The following is a 23,003-nucleotide window of genomic DNA, read 5'->3' as shown; positions in this document are numbered from 1 at the left end:
CACCTACAGTACATTGTATCAATATCAAGTTCCCTCCTCATTACAACCACGTATTAATCATTATAGACACTTATGTATTATAAGTGAGTTAAGGCATTAAAAGTAATTAAATTATAGATATATACTTCATAGAAACTGTTACCCTTTATATATTCTAACCACTCTATTTAATATTAAGGGTCCTAACCCGAACACATTGTATAGTTTTACAACCACGTATGAGTTATTATGGACGCTTATAGTTAGTATCACAGCACATCAGTTTAAGACTTTACAACATTCATTAAAAGCATTTTAGATATGTACTTCATAGAAACTGTTACCCTTTATATATTCTAACCACTCTATTTAATTTATTCTATATTAAGGGTCCTAGGAACTAAGGCCTTCTTGTAACGGTTTTCTTGAGGTGAAGGAGAGGCGGACCAAAACGCAGCGTGGTGGTTATTCATGGTTCTTTAATATAGACACACAGAGACAGGAACAATCACCCACAAACACACAGTGAAACCCAGGCTACCTAAGTATGATTCTCAATCAGAGACAACTAATGACACCTGCCTCTGATTGAGAACCATACTAGGCCGAAACATAGAAATCCCCAAAATCATAGAAACACAAACATAGACTGCCCACCCCAACTCACGCCCTGACCATACTAAATAAAGACAAAACAAAGGAAATAAAGGTCAGAACGTGACACTTCTCAACTTTGCCTGCAGTTTTCTCTCTCTCCCTCCCTTCCTCTAACCCCTCCCTCTCTCACTCCTTCCTTCCCTCCCTTTAACCCCAGCCCTCTGGCAGAACCAGGAAGTCCATCCCCTTCACAAGTTCTCTTCTGAGGAAACAAAACTGATCTGAGTTTCTGTGTCGTCTGTCTGTGTGAGAGTGAACAACCGTCCAAATGGCTCAACAGGGAGTTCTGCTGGACCAGGACCAGTTATGTTGTTCTGTCTGTCTGGATCTACTGAAGGAGCCAGTCACTATTCCCTGTGGACACAGTTACTGTAGGAGCTGTATTGAGGGCTGCTGGGATCAGGATGATCTGAAAGGGGTCTATAGCTGTCCTCAGTGCAGAGAGACCTTCACTCCAAGGCCTAATCTGAGGAAAAATAACATGTTGGCTGAGCTGGTGGAGAAACTGAGGAAGACAGGACTCCAGGCTGCTCCCCCTCCTGCTCTGTGCTATGCTGGACCTGGAGATGTGGCGTGTGATTTCTGCACTGGGACCAGAAAGCAGAAAGCCCTCATGTCCTGTCTGGTGTGTCTGGCCTCTTACTGTGAGACTCACCTCCAACCTCAATATGAATTTTCTGCTTTGAAGAAGCACAAGCTGGTCAAAGCCACCGCACAACTACAGGAGAAGATCTGCTCTCATCATGACAAACTGCTGGAGGTTTACTGTCGTACCGATCAGCAGTGTATCTGTCTGCTGTGTACAATGGATGAACATAAAGGCCATGATACAGTGTCAGCTGCAGCAGAGAGGACTGAGAAACAGGTAAGACCAGAACAACTTGTTGGTGACTGTCTGATAAACAAATAATTAAAGATCTGTTTGAATATGAGATCATTCAAATGAAATGGATCCACAACTATGAACACAAACCTTATTTATATATTGAACCAGATTCTCCAAATGTATCACCATTTTCTAAAGTCAAACACTATTATCATTCTGAATGGCCTTTTATGAGTCCAAAGTTCAGTCTCAACCCCTTGATACATGTAGGCCTACCATACAAACTATAATGATTCACATAGCAACAAAATATAATATTGTAAAGGGACTTCCTCAGGATTGTCGACCTTCCTCTCTATGGGACCAATGTCACATTACTATACCATTGATCTACTGGACTAATAAAGCTTGATAGCTCATTGAAGAGTGATTCTCCACAGAGGCAGCTGGGGATGAGTCAGCAGAAGGTCCAGCAGAGATTCCAGGAGAGAGAGAAGGAGCTGAAGGAGCTCCAACAGGCTGTGGAGTCTTTCAAGGTGAGTATTGTTGACCAGAGGAGACACACCATTTCACTTCTCTCCTCCAATCAGAGAGAGAGAGAGAGAGGGGCCCCTATCCAATCCCACTGACCCCACTGTTGGGAACAGGCTGTCTGGACCCCTTTCAGAGAATAGAACAATTTTTCAGTTTTTGATTTGTTAAAAAAGTTTGAAATATCCAATAAATGTTGTTCCACTTCATGATTGTGTCCCACTTGTTGTTGATTCTTCACAAAAAAATACAGTTTTATATCTTTATGTTTGAAGCCTGAAATGTGGCAAAAGGTCGCAAAGTTCAAGGGGGCCGAATACTTTCGCAAGGCACTGTATGCTTGTGGTGCATAATTTTCTGAATGATGATATGATATACCAAAAGGTGTTCTGTACCTGTCTGTCCAGGAGGGAGGAGAGGAGAGTAGAGCAGGACCAAGAGGTGTTCTCTACCTGTCTGTCCAGGAGGGAGGAGAGTAGAGCAGGACCAAGAGGTGTTCTGTACCTGTCTGTCCATGAGGGAGGAGAGTAGAGCAGGACCAATAAGTGTTCTGTACCTGTCTGTCCAGGAGGGAGGAGAGTAGAGCAGGACAAAAAAATATGTTCTCTACCTGTCTGTCCAGGAGGGGGGACCTGGAGATCAGGTGGCAGCGTTCTGACTCAATGTGGTGCAGAACTGTGCCTACTGTATCTCTCTCTCTCTCTCTCTCTCTGTCTCTCTCTCTCTATCTCCAGCGCTCTGCACAGTCAGCAGTGGAGGACAGTGATCAGATCTTTACTGAGCTGATCCGCTCCATTGAGAGAAGGAGCTCTGAGGTGAAGGAGCTGATCAGAGCCCAAGAGAATGCTCAAGTGAGTCAAGCTGAAGGACTCCTGGAGCAACTGAAGCAGGAGATAGCTGAGCTGAGGAAGAGAAGCACTGAACTGGAGCAGCTCTCACACACAGAGGATCACATCCATTTCCTCCAGGTAACTAAACTGTCTTGTTACATGTGATATGAAATCAACTTCATGTGAAACAATTCATCTCAATCATTATGTTGTCCTGTCTCTCTCTCCCTCTCTCTGTCCATCCCTGTCTCACTCTCTCCCTCTGTCCGTCCCTCTTTCTCCCTCTGTCCGTCCCTCTCTCTCTCTGTCTGTCCGTCCCTCTCTCTCTCTGTCTGTCCGTCCCTCTCTCTCTCTCTCTCTCTCTATCCGTCTCTCTCTCTCTCTCTCTCTGTCCGTCCCTCTCTCTCTCTCTCTGTCCGTCCCTCTCTCTCTCTCTCTGTCCGTCCCTCTCTCTCTCTCTCTGTCCGTCCCTCTCTCTCTGTCCGTCCCTCTCTCTCTGTCCGTCCCTCTCTCACTCTGTCCGTCCCTCTCTCCCTCTCTCTGTCCGTTCCTCTCTCCCTCTCTCTGTCCGTCCCCCTCTCTCTCTTTCTCTCTCTCTGTCCATCCCTCTCTCTCTCTCTGTCCATCCGTCCCTCTCTCTCTGTCCATCCGTTCATCTCTCTCTGTCCGTCTGTCCCTCTCTCTCTGTCCGTCCGTCTCTCTCTCTGTTCGTCCCTCTCTCTCTCTCTCTCTCTCTCTGTCTGTCTGCCCCTCTCTCTCTGTCTGTCTGCCCCTCCCTCTCTCTGTCTGTCTGCCCCTCCCTCTCTCTGTCTGTCTGTCCCTCCCTCTCTCTGTCTGTCCATCCCTCTCTCTCTGTCCGTCCGTCCCTCTCTCTCTCTCTCATTCTGTCCGTCCGTCCGCCCCTCTCTCTCTGTCTGTCTGCCCCCTCTCTCTTTCTGTCTGCCTCTCTCTCTCTCTCTCTCTCTCTCTCTCTCTCTCTCTCTCTCTCTCTCTCTCTCTCTCTCTCTCTCTCTCTCTCCAGAGTTATCAGTCTCTCAATTCAATTCAATTCAATTCAAGGGCTTTATTGGCATGGGAAACATGTGTTTGCCAAAGCAAGTGAGGTAGATAATATATCAAGTGAATATATAAAGTGAAATAAACAATTAGAATTAACAGTAAACATCACACATACAGAAGTTTCAAAACAATAAAGACATTACAAATGTCATATTATATATACAGGTTTTTAACAATGTACAAATGGTAAAGGACACAAGATCAAATAAATAAGCATAAATATGGGTTGTATTTACAATGGTGTGTGTTCTTCACTGGTTGCCCTTTTCTCGTGGCAACAGGTCACAAATATTGCTGCTGTGATGGAACACTGTGGAATTTCACCCAGTAGATATGGGAGTTTTTCAAAATTGGATTTGTTTTCAAATTCTTTGTGGATCTGTGTAATCTGAGGGAAATATGTCTCTCTAATATGGTCATACATTGGGCAGGAGGTTAGGAAGTGCAGCTCAGTTTCCACCTCATTTTGTGGGCAGTGAACACATAGCCTGTCTTCTCTTGAGAGCCATGTCTGCCTACGGCGGCTTTTCTCAATAGCAAGGCTATGCTCACTGAGTCTGTACATAGTCAAAGCTTTCCTTAATTTTGGGTCAGTCACAGTGGTCAGGTATTCTGCCGCTGTGTACTCTCTTTGTAGGGCCAAATAGCATTCTAGTTTGCTCTGTTTTTTTGTTAATTCTTTCCAATGTGTCAAGTAATTATCTTTTTGTTTTCTCATGATTTGGTTGGGTCTAATTGTGCTGCTGTCCTGGGGCTCTGTAGGGTGTGTTTGTGAACAGATCCCCAGGACCAGCTTGCTTTTCTCCAGGTTCATCTCTCTGTAGGTGATGGCTTTGTTGTGGAAGATTTGGGAATCGCTTCCTTTTAGGTGGTTATAGAATTTAACGGCTCTTTTCTGGATTTTGATAATTAGTGGGTATCGGCCTAATTGGTGTTTGTCCCATTTTGTGAAGTCTTGGTTGGTGAGCGGACCCCAGACCTCACAACCATAAAGGGCAATGGGCTCTACGACTGATTCAAGTATTTTTAGCCAAATCCTAATTGGTATGTTGAAATTTATGTTTCTTTTGATGGCATAGAATGCCCTTCTTGCCTTGTCTCTCAGATCGTTCACAGCTTTGTGGAAGTTACCTGTGGCGCTGATGTTTAGGCCAAGGTATGTATAGTTTTGTGTGTGCTCTAGGGCAACAGTGTCTAGATGGAATTTGTATTTGTGGTCCTGGTGACTGGACCTTTTTTGGAACACCATTATTTTGGTCTTACTGAGATTTACTGTCAGGACCCAGGTCTGACAGAATCTGTGCATAAGATCTAGGTGCTGCTGTAGGCCCTCCTTGGTTGGTGACAGAAGCACCAGATCATCAGCAAACAGCAGACATTTGACTTCGGATTCTAGCAGGGGGAGGCCGGGTGCTGCAGACATTCCAAGTGCCCGCGCCAATTCGTTGATATATATGTTGAAGAGTGTGGGGCTTAAGCTGCATCCCTGTCTAACCCCACGACCCTGTGTGAAGAAATGTGTGTGTTTTTTGACAATTTTAACCACACACTAGTTGTTTGTATACATGGATTTTATAATGTCGTATGTTTTACCCCCAACACCACTTTCCATCAGTTTGTATAGCAGACCCTCATGCCAGATTGAGTCAAAGGCTTTTTTGAAATCAACAAAGCATGAGAAGACTTTGCCTTTGTTTTGGTTTGTTTGGTTGTCAATTAGGGTGTGCATGGTGAATACATGGTCTGTTGTACGGTAATTTGGTAAAAAGCCAATTTGACATTTGCTCAGTACATTGTTTTCATTGAGGAAGTCTACGAGTCTGCTGTTAATGATAATGCAGAGGATTTTCCCAAGGTTACTGTTGACGCATATTCCACGGTAGTTATTGGGGTCAAATTTGTCTCCACTTTTGTGGATTGGGGTGATCAGTCCTTGGTTCCAAATATTGGGGAAGATGCCAGAGCTAAGGATGATGTTAAAGAGTTTTAGTATAGCCAATTGGAATTCGTTGTCTGTATATTTGATCATTTCATTGAGGATACCATCAACACCACAGGCCTTTTTGGGTTGGAGGGTTTTTATTTTGTCCTGTAACTCATTCAATGTAATTGGAGAATCCAGTGGGTTCTGGTAGTCTTTAATAGTTGATTCTAAGATCTGTATTTGATCATGTATATGTTTTTGCTCTTTATTCTTTGTTATAGAGCCAAAAAGATTGGAGAAGTGGTTTACCCATACATCTCCATTTTGGATAGATAATTCTTCGTGTTGTTGTTTGTTTAGTGTTTTCCAATTTTCCCAGAAGTGGTTAGTCTATGGATTCTTCAATTACATTGAGCTGATTTCTGACATGCTGTTCCTTCTTTTTCCGTAGTGTATTTCTGTATTGTTTTAGTGATCCGGTTCTCTATGTTTTTGGTTGGACAGGTTTCTCAATATCTTTCTTAGATTTTTGCATTCTTCATCAAACCATTTGTCTCATTATTGTTAATTATCTTTGGTTTTCTATTTGAGATTTTTAGATTTGATAGGGAAGCTGAGAGGTCAAATATACCGTTAAGATTTTCTACTGCCAAGTTTACACCTCACTATTACAGTGGAACGTTTTACCCAGGAAATTGTCTAAAAGGGATTGAATTTGTTGTTGCCTAATTGTTTTTTGGTAGGTTTCCAAACTGCATTCCTTCCATCTATAGCATTTCTTAATATTACTCAGTTCCTTTGGCTTTGATGCCTCATGATTGAGTATTGCTCTGTTTAAGTAGACTGTGATTTTGCTTTGGTCTGATAGGGGTGTCAGTGGGCTGACTGTGAACGCTCTGAGAGACTCTGGGTTGAGGTCAGTGATAAAGTAGTCTACAGTACTACTGCCAAGAGATGAGCTATAGGTGTACCTACCATAGGAGTCCCCTCGAAGCCTACCATTGACTATGTACATACCCAGCGTGCGACAGAGCTGCAGGAGTTGTGACCCGTTTTTGTTGGTTGTGTTGTCATAGTTGTGCCTAGGGGGGCATATGTGGGAGGGAATGCTGTCACCTCCAGGCAGGTGTGTGTCCCCCTGTGTGCTGAGGGTGTCAGGTTCTTGTCCGGTTCTGGCATTTAGGTCGCCACAGACTAGTACATGTCCCTGTGCCTGGAAATGATTGATTTCCCCCTCCAGGATGGAGAAGCTGTCTTCATTAAAATATGGGGATTCTAGTGGGGGGATATAGGTAGCACATAGGTAGCATATAGGTAGCACACAGGAGGACATTTTTCTCTGTTAGGATAATTTCCTTTTGAATTTCTAGCCAAATGTAGAATGTTCCTGAATGTTCCTGTTTTAATTAATTGAATGGAGTGAGTTAGGTGTGCTCTATACCAAATTAGCATACCCCCCCTGAGTCCCTTCCCTGTTTCACACCTGGTAGTTTGGTGGATGGGACTACCAGCTCTCTGTAACCTAGAGGGCAACCAGTGGGTCCGTGTGTTGTTGGTGTCCAATGTTGTCCAATGTTGTTGGTCGTGGTTTGGCCTCAGGCCAGTAAGTGTGAGCAGAGCTTGCTGAGCATCTGGTACATGCCATTGGCTTGGGCGAGTGTGAGAGTGGGGGTTGGGACTGTTTGCCCGCTCACTACCTTGGCGTATGTGTGGCTTCCATGTTGAGGCCCTCTTTGCGGGGTGGGGTGCATGGGGTGGGCAGGAGTGGCATAGGTCTGATCTGAGGGGGCCTAAATGGGGTGTGGGAATGGTTGACGTGGGGGGGTGTTGATTGGTTGGGGTGGGGGTGTGGATGTGTCTGGGTGTGCTGTGGTCTGGATGTAATTCCTCTTGGCGTGGGTCCTCTATGTGTAGGTCCAGGGGGGGTCCTGCAGTTCTGGGAGGGTGTCTCGCTGGTCTGGGTGGGGTGTCTATTGATCTGTTGCTCCTGTGTGAAGTGTTGGGGATACGTTTGAGAGCGATGTCCTTTAGAGTTCGGGCAAAGGTGGGCACTGCTGCCTTGTAGAGATGGACCTGGTCATATAGGCTGTTCAAGTCCAGGGTGGAGTGGTGGGCCAGGAAAACATTTGGTTTTGAGGCACAGTCACGGGAAATACTTGCATTTACCCGCTGTATTGTGGCAGGGTGGAAGTATTTTCGTGGTAGCAGGGTGGAGATAACCACTTGTGCGTTGGGGAAAGTAGAAGAAGCCTTTTCAATCACTCCCTTCAGTGCTGTGGCCACCCTTTCCTGCTGTGCTCTCAGGTCGTTTGTGCCTGTGTGTATTATTATGTGGCTGGGTGAGCCTAGTTGGTCCTTAGACAGAAGGTCGAGGGCGCGCTGGGTGTTTGGACACCAGAGTTTAGACACACTGTGTTTGGGAAAAATGTTTTTTTCTTCTATATATTTCCCATTTGAGTCCATAAGTAGTACAATCTGTGTCTTGTGTTTGTCCTCAGTGGGTGTGGGGGGGTTGTCAGAAGGGCTATCAGGGTGGCTGACAGGGGGGGTGCTCAGAGGGGGTGAGAGCCTCTGGGCTTGGGGTTCTTCATTTGTCTGTTCTGCTGTGATGTCAACTCTATGATCAGGGTCTGGTGTGGACTGTTCTGCTGTGGTGTCGAGACTTTTGTCGGGTGCTGAGGTGGGCTGTTCTGCTGGCTTCTCTGTGGGGGTGGCCACCTCTCTAGTGGGTTGTTCTCTGTCACACACCGTCCCCCTCAACCTCTCCTCCGTCCCCCTCACCCTCTCCTCCATCCCCCTCAACCTCTCCTGCACAAGCAGTCTGATCCTCTCCTCGAGTGCTCTGTTCTTCTCCTCTTTCTCCTGTTGTAGTTGTCTCACCACTGTCCAGAGTGCAGATATGTCTCTGTCCACCTCCAGCATTCCAGGTCTGGTTAAGGGGGTCTTGTTGTGCTGGACTGTTGTCTGGGTCTGTGCTGACTGAAGTGTAATTACCTGCTGTTCCAGCTCCACCTGCTTTACCTCCAGCTGGGTGAATTTGTCCTTCATTTCAATGAGGGAGTGGTAATCTGTGCTGGGAGGTTGACTCTCCGCTGGGGGTTGCTCGTCTGTGGGGTTACGTAATGAAGAGGTCTGGTCTGACCCGCTCGGGGTGGGGGTATCTTTATCAAGGGAGAGCTTCTCCTGCTGGGCTAATTCTTTGATTAGGTGAAAGTCCAGCTGAAACTGTTTGGGGTTACCCTGTACCATTACTGTTCCGGACTTATAGATATTTATATTACCTGACTCAGAGTCCTCGTTATTCTGAGTTTCCACCCCTCGTTAACCCCCCCTTTCTTAACAAAGGGGTAGTGTGCTAATATAGCACTGTGCCATGCCAGGGGATGGTTTGTGTGGAAGATAAGGTTGCTGATGTTCCCATTTTTGTAATAGTCAGCAAAAAGTGTTTCTTGATTTTCCATAAGGAGCTTCTTCTTGTGGTCTTTTCTTGCCTTATCATTCTTTACATGCACAGGGTACTGTATTTTAATTACCTCTGAACAGCGGGAGGGAGCTTCTAAGGCCTCTCCATTTGGTTGGGGTAGACTGTGTGACTCTCCTGCCATTGTTGGGCTAATGGACTTTGACACCTCTCACTTGACACGTCAGTGCTAGTTGAAGCTGTATCAAGCTTGGCAGAATTATGTTAGAATTCAGTCCTTATAAAGTAATGTTGTGTATTTTTCTTCTTGGCTTTTGGAAATAAAATATAGTTTCAGACTAAACATTACTCACTCAGTTCCAGGTTGGATGGTGTTTCAGGTTTCTGTTGTTTTCCAGAGAATTTGCTGTATAGGGTAATAATCATTGGTTCTAAGTGAACCTTCCAGGTGATTCCGTAATTCCGTACAAAATCAGGTTGTAGGTTTTAAGTTTTGATTTGAAGTAGGGGTTATGTTGTAGAGGGTAGAATCCAGTATGTGTTCCTGACAAAAAATCCAAGTTTTTCTAACTCCTAATCTATCTTTTTTAAAGAAAATGCTGAAAAATGCAGGAGCTCATCTGATCGTGACCTCCTCTATCTTTCTCTGTCTCTCTCTCTCTCTTTCTCCAGAGTTATCAGTCTCTCTCTCTCTCTCTCTCTCTCTCCAGAGTTATCAGTCTCTCTGTCTCTCTCTCCAGAGTTATCAGTCTCTCTCTCTCTCTCTCTCTCTCCAGAGGTATCAGTCTCTCTCTATCTCTCTCTCTCTCTCTCTCTCGCTCCAGAGTTATCAGTCTCTCTCTCTCTCTCTCCAGAGTTATCAGTCTCTCTCTCTCTCTCCAGAGTTATCAGTCTCTCTCTCTCTCTCCAGAGTTATCAGTCTCTCTCTCTCTCCAGAGTTATCAGTCTCTCTCTCTCTCTCCAGAGTTATCAGTCTCTCTCTCTCTCCAGAGTTATCAGTCTCTCTCTCTCTCTCTCCAGAGTTATCAGTCTCTCTCTCTCTCTCCAGAGTTATCAGTCTCTCTCTCTCTCTCCAGAGTTATCAGTCTCTCTCTCTCTCTCTCCTCTCTCTCCAGAGTTATCAGCCTCTCTCTCTCTCTCTCTCTCTCTCTCTCTCTCTCTCTCTCTCTCTCTCTCCAGAGTTATCAGTCTCTCTCTCTCTCTCTCTCTCTCCAGAGTTATCAGTCTCTCTCTCTCTCTCTCTCTCTGTCCAGAGTTATCAGTCTCTCTCTCTCTCTCTCTCTCTCTCTCTCTCTCTCTCTCTCCCTCTCTCCCTCTCCCCAGAGGTATCTGTCTCTCTCCAGTATCAGTGTATCTTCAGACTTACCCAGCATCGTTGTCCGTCCTCTTCAGTACTTTGGAGATGTGAGTAAGACTGTGTCTGAACTGAGAGAGAAACTAGAAGACTTCCTTAAAGGAGAATGGACCAAGATCTCCACTACAGGTGTGTTGAAAACAATAAGAACATCACCTTTAGACCATTGAAAGTTCCCTATTAGTAATATACATATGGAATATGGTCTGATGATAACATTCCCTCTCTCTGTCAATGTGTTTGTGTGTCTGTAGTGAATATAGTGGATGTTGTACTGCCTCCAGAGCCCAAGACCAGAGAACAGTTGTTACATTGTGAGTCTCTTTATTGTGAAATAACTAACAGTCTCTTTTTACTGACACTCTACTAGCAATAGTAGATCTAATCAAAGACTGGGTATCTATCTGACTCCTCATATTTCTCTGATTTGATCTCTGCTGTGCTCTAATCAAAGATAGGGTAGATACAGTATCTGACTTAACTTATTGTTCTGACTCCCCTCATTGGTCTCTGCTCTTCTCCCAGATTCCTGTCAGCTCACACTGGACCCAAACACAGCAGGCACACACCTCTCTCTGTCTGAAGGGAACAGAAAGGTGACCTGTACACACCAAGTCCAACCATATCCTGTCCATCCAGACAGATTCACCAACTGGTGTCAGGTTCTGTGTAGAGAGGGTCTGTCTGGACGCTGTTACTGGGAGGTGGAGTGGAGTGGTGATGTTGTTTATACAGCAGTCTCATATAAAGACATCAGCAGAACAGGGACAAATAGTGGATTTGGATACAATAACAAGTCCTGGAGTTTAGATTACGATAGTGATGGTTATTGTTTCAGACACAATAATGTTGAGACTTTAGTATCAGGCCCTCAGTCCTCCAGATTAGGATTGTACCTGGATCACAAGGCAGGTACTCTGTCCTTCTACAGTGTCTCTGACACAATGACCCTCCTCCACAGAGTCCAGACCACATTCACTCAGCCCCTCTATCCTGGGTTTAGTCTCTATTATTATAATAATACTGCTGAGCTGGTTAAACTGTAAACTGATTTGTTATTCATTAAAATTCAATACAATGTTTTAATCTTGTACATTTCCATGAATCATGATGTCTGGTGTTGATGTATATTGGTTGTCATTCAGAACCATTGATATGTTTTCTCAGTTGGTTCTCTGTCTCTATGTAATTCTCCTCAGTATCATTGATCAGCTTGTTGGCTCGGTCCTAATTGATGTGTTCTCTGTTACCTGGAGCTGCATGGAAAATGGTCCAGGAACTAAAGGACAATTCAGGACTAGTCAGCCCACTACAAGCTGGTATCACTTACTTTCTACTAAACTATATGGTCTGGTTTCCCAGACACAGATTAATCCTAGTCCTGGACTAAACAGTATGTTCAATGTAGATGTCCAGGAAACTGGCCCTAAATGTGTCATCTTTCATCCTCCCATACTGCTCAGTCCAGCAACATTAAACCTGTCCAGCAGGTGGTGCTGTTGACCAAACAATAAAACCAGCAGATCTCTTGACTTGCCACTCAGTATATCAGTAACGTTCAGAATAGTACTTTAATATCATTGGAGATTGATGGTCTTTTTAATCCACTATCCAGAGTCAGGAACAGATGAAGTTAGGTCTGCTACTGTTCAGTGATTAAATATGATTTATGGTGATGGGAAATAATAAAAAACACTCAACTTCATCTAGTAATAGTTTTCCTTTGTTATTTATTCCAAGGTGTGTCTTTAACTTGTAAATGTATTGTGTGGAGGTGAGCTAGTGGTGTGGCTGATAGAATAGAATGAGGAGGGGAGGAAGAGGGGAGGAGTGAAGGGCTGTTCAAGAAACCAGATGAGGAAGAGGAAGATGTTCAGGGGAATTACTGTCTCTGTTCCAAATGGTTCCCTATTCCCTACGTAGTGCAATACGGTGCATCTTACCAGGTCTAAAGTAGTGTTCTACGTAGGGAACAGGGTGTAGATTTATTACAATATCATGCTTTAGTGTTTGGCACAACAATATATTAGATCTCCACCCCCCACTTCCTGTCTGTCACCCCCTAGTTCTGTTAAGACTTCCTCTCATTGAATTGGGCCTCATTCTAAATGGTCACTTTGTATTGATAGGCCATACTGGTCTTTACTATGGTTCTACATACAGTACCTGTACTGATAGTCCATACTGGTCTTTACTATGGTTCTACATACAGTATCTGTATTGATAGTCCATACTGGTCTTTACTATGGTTCTACATACAGTATCTGTATTGATGGTCCATACTGGTCTTTACTATGGTTCTATATACAGTATCTGTATTGATAGTCCATACTGGTCTTTACTATGGTTCTACATACAGTACCTGTATTGATAGTCCATACTGGTCTTTACTATGGTACTACAGATAGTACTTGTATTGATAGTCCATACTGGTCTTTACTATGGTTCTACATACAGTACCTGTATTGATAGTCCATACTGGTCTTTACTATGGTTCTACATACAGTATCTGTATTGATAGTCCATACTGGTCTTTACTATGGTTCTACATACAGTATCTGTATTGATGAGGGCCTCATCATCTGACTGCACAAAGAAAGCCAGGGACTGCAGTGTGTTCCAGTCTCCAGCAGGGGCAGTAAAATCATATGGACCTGAAAGAGACTGCAGTGTGCTCCAGTCTCCAGCAGGGGGCAGTAAAACCCTATGGACCTGAAAGAGACTGCAGTGTGCTCCAGTCTCCAGCAGGGGGCAGTAAAGCCCTATGGACCTGAAAGGGACTGCAGTGTGCTCCAGTCTCCAGCAGGGGGCAGTAAAACCCTATGGACCTGAAAAGGAAAGTGAGGAGTAAAAATCAAAGGTGAATTTACATTTATGTTTCCACAGAGACCTGAATCACATTCACGAGGCGCCAAACTGAAGAATATGAACTGAAACACGAAGGGACTAACTGAACTAAAATAATTCTGTTGCTAAATGTTTTGCTACAGTGTTCTCTAATCATTACGACCCTGGATTCAAATACTGTTTAATATCTAAAAAATTCTTTGAGCATTTCCTTTAGTCCTCCAGGTGGGCGGGGTTTGTTTGTACTTTTAGGACTTTTGTATTGGCTCCATTACAACAAACTCATTCAACCACTGCTCATTAAGTATTCAATATTATTTTAAATACTATTTGAACACATCTGTTTCCACATGCAATAAGCCTGTAACGTCTTGTATGATCTCATCAGGTAAAGGTGTGTCAAATGGAAGGGCAAGTCTCACCACTGAGAGGAAAACATCACTGGTCCACCTCTGCATCAGGTCAGCTGTGTTGATCAGTACTGTCCCAGGGATGCTGGGAGCAGAGATGAACTCCCCTGACCTGGTACCACCTATGGAGTTGTCATTTTAATATCAGTTTAACCCCATTACTGCTATAACACATAAACCATGTTAATAGAATGAAATGGATCCAGGTTCCATTTATTCTACATTAGATTTACTGCCTGTGGATCACTTCTCCAAAGTGGTCTGAAATCAAGATGACTGCAGGTCTGAATCCCAAACTAATGGGGGGAAATGGATCCATCTAATAAGATGGTATTTAGAGGTTTGAACCTTTCTATTGGGGTGAACAATCCCCTTAACATACAGTACCAGTCAAAAGTTTGGACACACCAACTCATTCAAGGTTTATTTTTAATTTGTACTATTTCCTTCATTGTAGAATAATAGTGAAGACATCAAAACTATAAAATAACACATATGGAATCATGTAGTAACCAAAACCGTGTTAAACAAATCAAGTGGAGGCCAGGTCATCTGATGCAGCACTCCATCACTCTCCTTCTTGGTCAAATAGCCCTTACACAGCCTGGAGGGGTGTTGGGTCATTGTCCTGCAGAAAAAACAAATGATAGTCCCACTGAGCACAAACCAGATGGGATGTCGTATCGCTGCCGAATGCTGTGGTAGCCATGCTGGTTAAGTGTGCCTTGAATTCTAAATACATCACAGTGTCTCCAGCAAAGCACCTTCACACCTCCTCCTCCGTGCTTCACGGTGGAAAATACATATGCAGAGATCATCTGTTCACCTACTCTGCTTCTCACAAAGACACGGCGGTTGGAACCAAAAGTCTTACATTTGGACTCATCAAACCAAAGGACAGATTTCCACCAGTCTAATGTCCATTGGTCGTGTTTCTTGACCCAAGCAAGTCTCTTCTTCTTATTGGTGTCCTTTAGCAGTGGTTTCTTTGCAGCAATTGATAGTGTAGGTGTTTTCTGTTAACAGAATGTGTTTCTTGTTAAAAGGCTGAATATCACTAAAGGGAATAAGCAAAGACACTATGTGTAATTCTGGGATTGAGTTTACAGCAAAACCCTATGGACCTGAAAGGGACTGCAGTGTGCTCCAGTCTCCAGCAGGGGGCACTAAAACCCTATGGACCTGAAAGGGGCTGCAGTGTGCCCCAGTCTCCAGCAGGGGGCAGTATAATTATATAGTGAACTATAGTAATCTGTACTTATTGGTATAATTATATAGTGAACTATAGTGATCTGTACTTATTGGTAAGGAACTAGAGGGGAGGGGAACCAGAGAGACCACTAGAGGAAAGAACTTAGATTTGGAAACAATGAAAGTATAAAATAAATAATATTGTGGCCGCTGCAGATTGGGAGTTGTGTGTTTCATCTGTTCTGGATGGTTCAGTTGAGTGGAGTTATTCACCTGTCTTGTTCAGGTGGTTCATCTGACCAGTCTGTTCAGTCTGTTTGAGTTAGGATTGTGTTGTCTGATTCAGTTTGTTCAGTCTGTTTGAGTTAGGATTGTGTTGTCTGATTCAGTTTGGCCAGACTTGTTTGTTCAGTCTGTTTGAGTTAGGATTGTGTTGTCTGATTCAGTTTGGCCAGACTTGTTTGTTCAGTCTGTTTGAGTTAGGATTGTGTTGTCTGATTCAGTTTGGCCAGACTTGTTTGTTCAGTCTGTTTGAGTTAGGATTGTGTTGTCTGATTCAGTTTGTTCAGTCTGTTTGAGTCAGGTGAGTCATTCAATTCATCTGTGGCATTTATTCCATCTCATTCATCTGTCCTGTTGACTGTTCTGTTCCATCCAGTTTGGAGTGGGAACTGTCCATCTGCATGGTGGAATATAATTAAATTAAAGACCTGTGGTTACTGTCCTATAGTGTCTAGGACATGTATCGATAGGGGACTGATCAGACAGGCAAATAGACCTGTGGTTACTGTCCTATAGTGTCTAGGAAGTGTATCGATAGGGGACTGAAATATCCTGTGGTTACTGTCCTATAGTGTCTAGGACATGTATCGATAGGGGACTGAAATATCCTGTGGTTACTGTCCTATAGTGTCTAGGACATGTATCGATAGGGGACTGAAATATCCTGTGGTTACTGTCCTATAGTGTCTAGGACATGTATCGATAGTGGACTGATCAGACAGGCAAAAAGACCTGTGGTTACTGTCCTATAGTGTCTAGGAAATGTATCAATAGGGGACTGATCAGACAGGCAAAAATACCTGTGGTTACTGTCCTATTGTGAAGATGAAGTGAATCAATTAGGGACTACTCAGACAGGTAAAACCCTGTGGTTACTACTCAGACAGGTAAAACCCTGTGGTTACTACTCAGACAGGTAAAACCCTGTGGTTACTACTCAGACAGGTAAAACCCTGTGGTTACTACTCAGACAGGTAAAACCCTGTGGTTACTACTCAGACAGGTAAAACCCTGTGGTTACTACTCAGACAGGTAAAACCCTGTGGTTACTGCTCAGACAGGTAAAACCCTGTGGTTACTACTCAGACAGGTAAAACCCTGTGGTTACCGCTTGGCTGTGTTGAGGAAGTGAATCAGTAATGGACTACTCAGACAGGTAAAACCCTGTGGTTACTACTCAGACAGGTAAAACCCTGTGGTTACTGCTTGGCTGTGTTGAGGAAGTGAATCAGTAAAGGACTACTCAGACAGGTAAAACCCTGTGGTTACTGCTCAGACAGGTAAAACCCTGTGGTTACTACTCAGACAGGTAAAACCCTGTGGTTACTACTCAGACAGGTAAAACCCTGTGGTTACTACTCAGACAGGTAAAACCCCGTTTAATACCGCTTTTTTCTGTGACGAGGAAGTATATCAGAAAAAGGCTGAATTTGCAGGTGGTTTAGGAAAGCGTAAGAGGTGTGTAAAGGTGAGTGTAAAAGTTCTCTGCTGTTGGTGCTGAAGGGGTTGTACACTTCTCCCGGACCGTCACTTGACTGTGACCTGGTAGGTAGGACGCACCCAGTCCCACACTGAAGGAGTGTGAATGGTACATAAATAACCATTGAAGTAATATAATACTAGAAGTTTGAACAGGACAAATTAAAAATACATGAACATTACACAATAAAATGGTAATAAATGTCATGACGATATCAGCGATTGACCAGTAAGACCATTAAACATTACATACTGTGCTGCAAGGTAGAAGAATATACAGTACAGAGAAACATACAAGTAATAACACATGAAGTAAGCAGATACTCAATAAGAGAGAACAATTATAAAAACCTAGAGACAGGGGTAATAACCAATAACCAATAGTGCAATAATCAGAGAAAGAAAAGTAATGTGGATATCAATAGGAGGGAACAGCGTGGGGTCAAGACATCCAGGACTTAACGGACTGTTAGGAAGGTTTGGCCCTGGACCAGGAGGGAGAAATATAACAACAAGAGAAACAGAGAGGTTTTAATAAAGTGAAGAGCACAATACAACGAAACTAGGGAGCAAAATAAATAGGAATATCTCAGGAAGTTAAAGGAATAAACAGACAAATAAACCCGGAAACAAGAATATCAGTAACGTTAGAACAAATAAGGAAGTTAATAAATGAAAGAGCAGCAATAATAAAAATATAACCTGTCAGTAGACTAATATTAAAGACAATACTAGTAACTAGCAGACCTAACACAGGAAAAGGAATACAACTGAGACTGATGGTAGGAAGACCACAAATACAGGCTGCAAAAATGAGTAAAACAGCAGAATAAATTCTGGGCGCCAGGCGTCCCCTATGTAAGGAAGAACTAATAGAAATGTTTAGAAATGGGAAAACGCAGCAGGAAAATGGGCACTAAATGGTCAGAGGAGGGAATATTTGATGTCTCAGTATGTGAGGAAATGGAAACTCTAATAAAAACACATAAAACAAGTGACACAGGAAAGAAAAGGATAAATAAAAGAGAACACGAGGTGCTAAACATGTTCAAAGCAGAAGGATTGTTGGAAAGTATAAAGAAAACTGGAGGAATGTTGAAGAAAGAATGAAAAGTCAGACAGGAAGAAGGTGGAATGGTTGGCAGAACCCCCACCATGCACCAGTGGGTAAAACCTCCACCATACACCAGTGGGTAAAACCTCCACCATACACCAGTGGGTAAAACCCCCACCATGCACCAGTGGGTAAAACCCCCACCATACACCAGTAGGTAAAACCAGTGGGTAAAACCCCCACCATACACCAGTGGGTAAAACCCCCACCATACACCAGTGGGTAAAACCCCCACCATACACCAGTGGGTAAAACCCCCACCATACACCAGTGGGTAAAACCCCCACCATACACAAGTGGGTAAAACCTCCTGGTGTCCAGAGTGGTGGAAATAAAGAGAGAAACAAAGGTGGAAGATGAGAAGGAGACTCCCTCTTTGGCCTCTCAGGTAAAAGAAAAGGACCTGGAAAGGACAGGGGAGACTGAGCAATGTGCAGGAAGGAACCCAGAAAAGTTTAACTGTTATGAAAGATTATGTGGAAATAGGAAGACAAGTGTGAATGATTTGGTAACATGGGTTATTAATAATAGTGATATTTAAGGTGCAATACTGGAATAAGACATTAAGTCATCCATATTCTCCACTAATACATTTTCAAGCTTTATAGTTTAGTTTCTAATACAAGGTATTAAGTGTTGTGACCAATGAATTATTATCCGGGGAAGTGGGTAGCGCTGCCTTGGAAAATAGTTAATAGAAGGTGTGTATTATTTAAAGAAGGGAAAGGTTTGGGAATAATAACGACCCCGTTTCTCCCTGTAAGATGGAGGATTTTAATAAAGCCATGGAGTCGCTGAAAGAAGCGCGAGATCTTTTTACCAATTCTTCTGGAATATGGGGAATTAATAGATGTACTTAGCTACAAAAAGACTGGGTATGTGAGGACATTGATATAATTTGTATTTCGGCTTTGATGGCAGGTTTGAAACCTATGATCAAAACGACAATTGTGGTGGCTGTGGATAAAATAGTGCAAGATGTTTTGAGAGTGGAATATAACTCCGCCCACTTCACATACGTGTGAGGGGTTAATAGGTGAAAACAGGCTGCCTGGGACAACGATTGACAGCTGCCTCTGATTGAGAACCATACCAGGCCAAACACAGAAATACCAACTCATCGAAAAACAAACACAGATAACCCACCCAACTCACGCTCTGGCCATAGTAAAACAAAGACATAACAAAAGAACTAAGGTCAGAACGTGACAACGACAATTGTGGGGGTTGTGGATAAAATATAGCAAGATGTTTTGAGAGTGGAATATAACTAACTATAGTCACTAACTATAGTTTCAATGGCCAAGGTAAACCACAGAAATGTAGTGTAAAAACATCACAGCGTAGGGAGACTGAGTCCTGTTTTAGGGGTGGGGATATTTGGTTATTGGAGAAGGGAGTGTAAAGTGGGACTGGAACCTGCTGCATTCTAAGGAAATGCCGCTATACATGCGTTTGCATCTTTTTCAAAAGAGCAACAAAAAATAATTTTGAGAGCAGCAGGAGAGGAAATGTCACATATCGGTGTATTTCCTTGGTTCGATTGATAGAGGTTACAGATTCTAATACGTGATGAGATTAAAGACAGTGGATTTACAATTATCATGTTTGGTTTATAATTAATACATTTAATGATGAGAGTAAAGACAGTGGATTTACAATTATGTTTGGTTTATAATTAATACATTTAATGATGAGAGTAAGGACAGTGGATTTACAATTATCATGTTTAGTTTATTCAAATTAGTTTATTTTTGATTTAACAGGTTTTTGAATCACGTTATGAATCATGTCCAGTTGGAGACTGGAGCACACTGCAGTCCCTTTCAGGTCCATGGGGTTTTACTGCCCCCTGCTGGAGACTGGAGCACACTGCAGTCCCTTACAGGTCCATAGGGTTTTACTGCCCCCTGCTGGAGACTGGAGCACACTGCAGTCCCTTTCAGGTCCATAGGGCTTTACTGCCCCCTGCTGGAGACTGGAACACACTGCAGTCCCTTTCAGGTCCATAGGGTTTTACTGCCCCCTGCTGGAGACTGGAGCACACTGCAGTCCCTTTCAGGTCCATAGGGTTTACTGCCCCCTGCTGGAGACTGGAGCACACTGCAGTCCCTTTCAGGTCCATAGGGTTTTACTGCACCCTGCTGGAGACTGGAGCAGACTGCAGTCCCTTTCAGGTACATAGGGTTTTACTGCCCCCTGCTGGAGACTGGAGCACACTGCAGTCCCTTTCAGGTCCATATGGTTTTACTGTCCCCTGCTGGAGACTGGAACACACTGCAGTCCCTTTCATGTCCATATGGTTTTACTGCCCCCTGCTGGAGACTGGAGCACACTGCAGTCCCTTTCAGGTCCAAATGGTTTTACTGCCCCCTGCTGGAGACTGGAGCACACTGCAGTCCCTTTCAGGTCCATAGGGTTTTACTGCCCCCTGCTGGAGACTGGAGCACACTGCAGTCCCTTTCAGGTCCATAGGGATTTACTGCCCCCTGCTGGAGACTGGAGCACACTGCAGTCCCTTTCAGGTCCAAATGGTTTTACTGCCCCCTGCTGGAGACTGGAGCACACTGCAGTCCCTTTCAGGTCCATAGGGTTTTACTGCCCCCTGCTGGAGACTGGAGCACACTGCAGTCCCTTTCAGGTCCATAGGGTTTTACTGCCCCCTGCTGGAGACTGGAGCACACTGCAGTCCCTTTCAGGTCCATAGGGTTTTACTGCCCCCTGCTGGAGACTGGAACACACTGCAGTCCAGTTCAGTTCAGTAATGAGGGAATAAATAAGTCCAGTCCAACCATGACCTCTCTCCTCTTTCACATCCCTCTATCATCACTCCATGGGGGAGTCCCAATAATCTCTCCTTCCTCCTGAAGTGGAACATTCCTTCTCTACTCCTCACAAATGTAAAAGCATTGGATTGGTGTTGACATGGGGTAGAGGGAGTTTACATAAACCAGTCATTTCCTTTAAATCCATAACGGGAAGTGGGAGAGAATCAGATAAAGTTGTGGAGATAAAGGAATATGTGAGGTGAAACCCTCCAGGTACAGATACTGTATGTAGAACCATAGTAAAGACCAGTATGGACTATCAATACAGATACTGTAAGTAGAACCATAGTAAAGACCAGTATGGACTATCAATACAGATACTGTATGTAGAACCATAGTAAAGACCAGTATGGACTATCAATACAGGTACTGTAAGTAGAACCATAGTAAAGACCAGTATGGACTATCAATACAGGTACTGTATGTAGAACCATAGTAAAGACCAGTATGGACTATCAATACAGATACTGTATGTAGAACCATAGTAAAGACCAGTATGGACTATCAATACAGATACTGTATGTAGAACCATAGTAAAGACCAGTATGGACTATCAATACAGGTACTGTATGTAGAACCATAGTAAAGACCAGTATGGACTATCAATACAGGTACTCTATGTAGAACCATAGTAAAGACCAGTATGGACTATCAATACAGGTACTGTATGTAGAACCATAGTAAAGACCAGTATGGACTATCAATACAGATACTGTATGTAGAACCATAGTAAAGACAAGTATGGACTATCAATACAGGTACTGTATGTAGAACCATAGTAAAGACCAGTATGGACTATCAATACAGATACTGTATATAGAACCATAGTAAAGACCAGTATGGACTATCAATACAGGTACTGTATGTAGAACCATAGTAAAGACCAGTATGGACTATCAATACAGATACTGTATGTAGAACCATAGTGAAGACCAGTATGGACTATCAATACAAAGTGACCATTTAGAATGAGGCCCAATTCAATGAGAGGAAGTCTTAACCGAACTGGGGGATGACAGACAGGAAGTGGGGGGGTGGAGATCTAATATATTTTTGTGCCAAACACTAAAGCATGATATTGTAATAAATCTACACCCTATTCCTTACGTAGAACACTACTTTAGACCTGGTCAGTGCACTACGTGCACTACGTAGGGAATAGGGAACCATTTGGAACAGAGACAGTAATTCCCCTGAACATCTTCCTCTTCCTCATCTGGTTTCTTGAACAGCCCTTCACTCCTCCCCTCTTCCTCCCCTCCTCCCTTTTCATTCTATTCTATCAGCCACACCACTAGCTCACCTCCACACAATACATTTACAAGTTAAAGACACACCTTGGAATAAATAACAAAGGAAAACTATTACTAGATGAAGTTGAGTGTTTTTTATTATTTCCCATCACCATAAATCATATTTAATCACTGAACAGTAGCAGACCTAACTTCATCTGTTCCTGACTCTGGATAGTGGATTAAAAAGACCATCAATCTCCAATGATATTAAAGTACTATTCTGAACATTACTGATATACTGAGTGGCAAGTCAAGATATCTGCTGGTTTTATTGTTTGGTCAACAGCACCACCTGCTGGACAGGTTTAATGTTGCTGGACTGAGCAGTATGGGAGGATGAAAGATGACACATTTAGGGCCGGTTTCCTGGACATCTACATTGAACATTCTGTTTAGTCCAGGACTAGGATTCATCTGTGTCTGGGAAACCAGACCATATAGTTTAGTAGAAAGTAAGTGATACCAGCTTGTAGTGGGCTGACTAGTCCTGAATTGTCCTTTAGTTCCTGGACCATTTTCCATGCAGCTCCAGGTGACAGAGAACACATCAATTAGGACCGAGCCAACAAGCTGATCAATGATACTGAGGAGAATTACATAGAGACAGAGAACCAACTGAGAAAACATATCAATGGTTCTGAATGACAACCAATATACATCAACACCAGACATCATGATTCATGGAAATGTACAAGATTAAAACATTGTATTGAATTTTAATTAATTACAAATCAGTTTACAGTTTAACCAGCTCAGCTATAGACTACACCAGCATGACTAGTATCTATGTGGACCCTACTACAGTTTAACCAGCTCAGCTATAGACTACACCAGCATGACTAGTATCTATGTGGACCCTACTACAGTTTAACCAGCTCAGCTATAGACTACACCAGCATGACTAGTATCTATGTGGACCCTACTACAGTTTAACCAGCTCAGCTATAGACTACACCAGCATGACTAGTATCTATGT

The 23,003-nt window shown here is 43.4% G+C and overlaps 4 protein-coding genes and 1 long non-coding RNA gene across 5 annotated transcripts in view; 4 read left to right on the top strand and 1 right to left on the bottom strand.

Moving 5' to 3' along the window:
• The window catches only part of LOC110517700 (tripartite motif-containing protein 16), a 33,177-nt gene extending 20,894 nt beyond the window's left edge, over window positions 1–12,283 (top strand). Inside the window, exon 7 of the mRNA XM_036972230.1 lies at window positions 11,616–12,283. The gene's annotated coding sequence lies outside the window, so the exon portion shown is untranslated. The remainder of the gene's footprint in view (window positions 1–11,615) is intronic.
• LOC110516932 (E3 ubiquitin/ISG15 ligase TRIM25-like) overlaps window positions 1–23,003 on the top strand; it is a 538,607-nt gene that overhangs the window by 335,819 nt on the left and 179,785 nt on the right. The gene's annotated exons all lie outside the window — the stretch shown is intronic.
• Window positions 867–12,283, top strand: LOC110513114 (tripartite motif-containing protein 16-like). The gene is made up of 6 exons (XM_036972218.1): window positions 867–1,501; window positions 1,903–1,998; window positions 2,728–2,961; window positions 10,551–10,710; window positions 10,836–10,895; window positions 11,107–12,283. The coding sequence occupies exons 1-6, from the start codon at window positions 905–907 to the stop codon at window positions 11,625–11,627; spliced, it is 1,668 nt and encodes a 555-aa protein (XP_036828113.1). The 5' UTR covers window positions 867–904; the 3' UTR covers window positions 11,628–12,283.
• LOC118947103 lies at window positions 13,024–14,028 on the top strand. The gene is made up of 2 exons (XR_005041761.1): window positions 13,024–13,441; window positions 13,817–14,028. It is a non-coding gene; the product is annotated as an uncharacterized LOC118947103 (long non-coding RNA).
• Window positions 22,108–23,003, bottom strand: part of LOC110517410 (tripartite motif-containing protein 16) — an 18,610-nt gene continuing 17,714 nt past the window's right edge. The window contains exon 6 of the mRNA XM_036972220.1: window positions 22,108–23,003. This exon is cut by the window's right edge and continues 718 nt beyond it. The gene's annotated coding sequence lies outside the window, so the exon portion shown is untranslated.

This window comes from Oncorhynchus mykiss, unplaced genomic scaffold (genome assembly GCF_013265735.2).
Source record: "Oncorhynchus mykiss isolate Arlee unplaced genomic scaffold, USDA_OmykA_1.1 un_scaffold_121, whole genome shotgun sequence".
NCBI lineage: Eukaryota > Metazoa > Chordata > Actinopteri > Salmoniformes > Salmonidae > Oncorhynchus > Oncorhynchus mykiss.
The sequence above is the reverse complement of the archived record's forward strand: the minus strand, read 5'-3'. Positions and strand labels throughout refer to the sequence as shown.

What these genes read in the sequence shown, in the direction of transcription:
- LOC110513114 (XM_036972218.1), top strand. Translation starts at nt 905, where the DNA reads ATGGCTCAACAGGGAGTTCTGCTGGACCAGGACCAGTTATGTTGTTCT. An exon ending in AGGCTGTGGAGTCTTTCAAG is followed by an intron (nt 1,999 to 2,727) that starts GTGAGTATTGTT and finishes CTCTATCTCCAG; the next exon opens with CGCTCTGCACAGTCAGCAGT. An exon ending in GACCAAGATCTCCACTACAG is followed by an intron (nt 10,711 to 10,835) that starts GTGTGTTGAAAA and finishes GTGTGTCTGTAG; the next exon opens with TGAATATAGTGGATGTTGTA.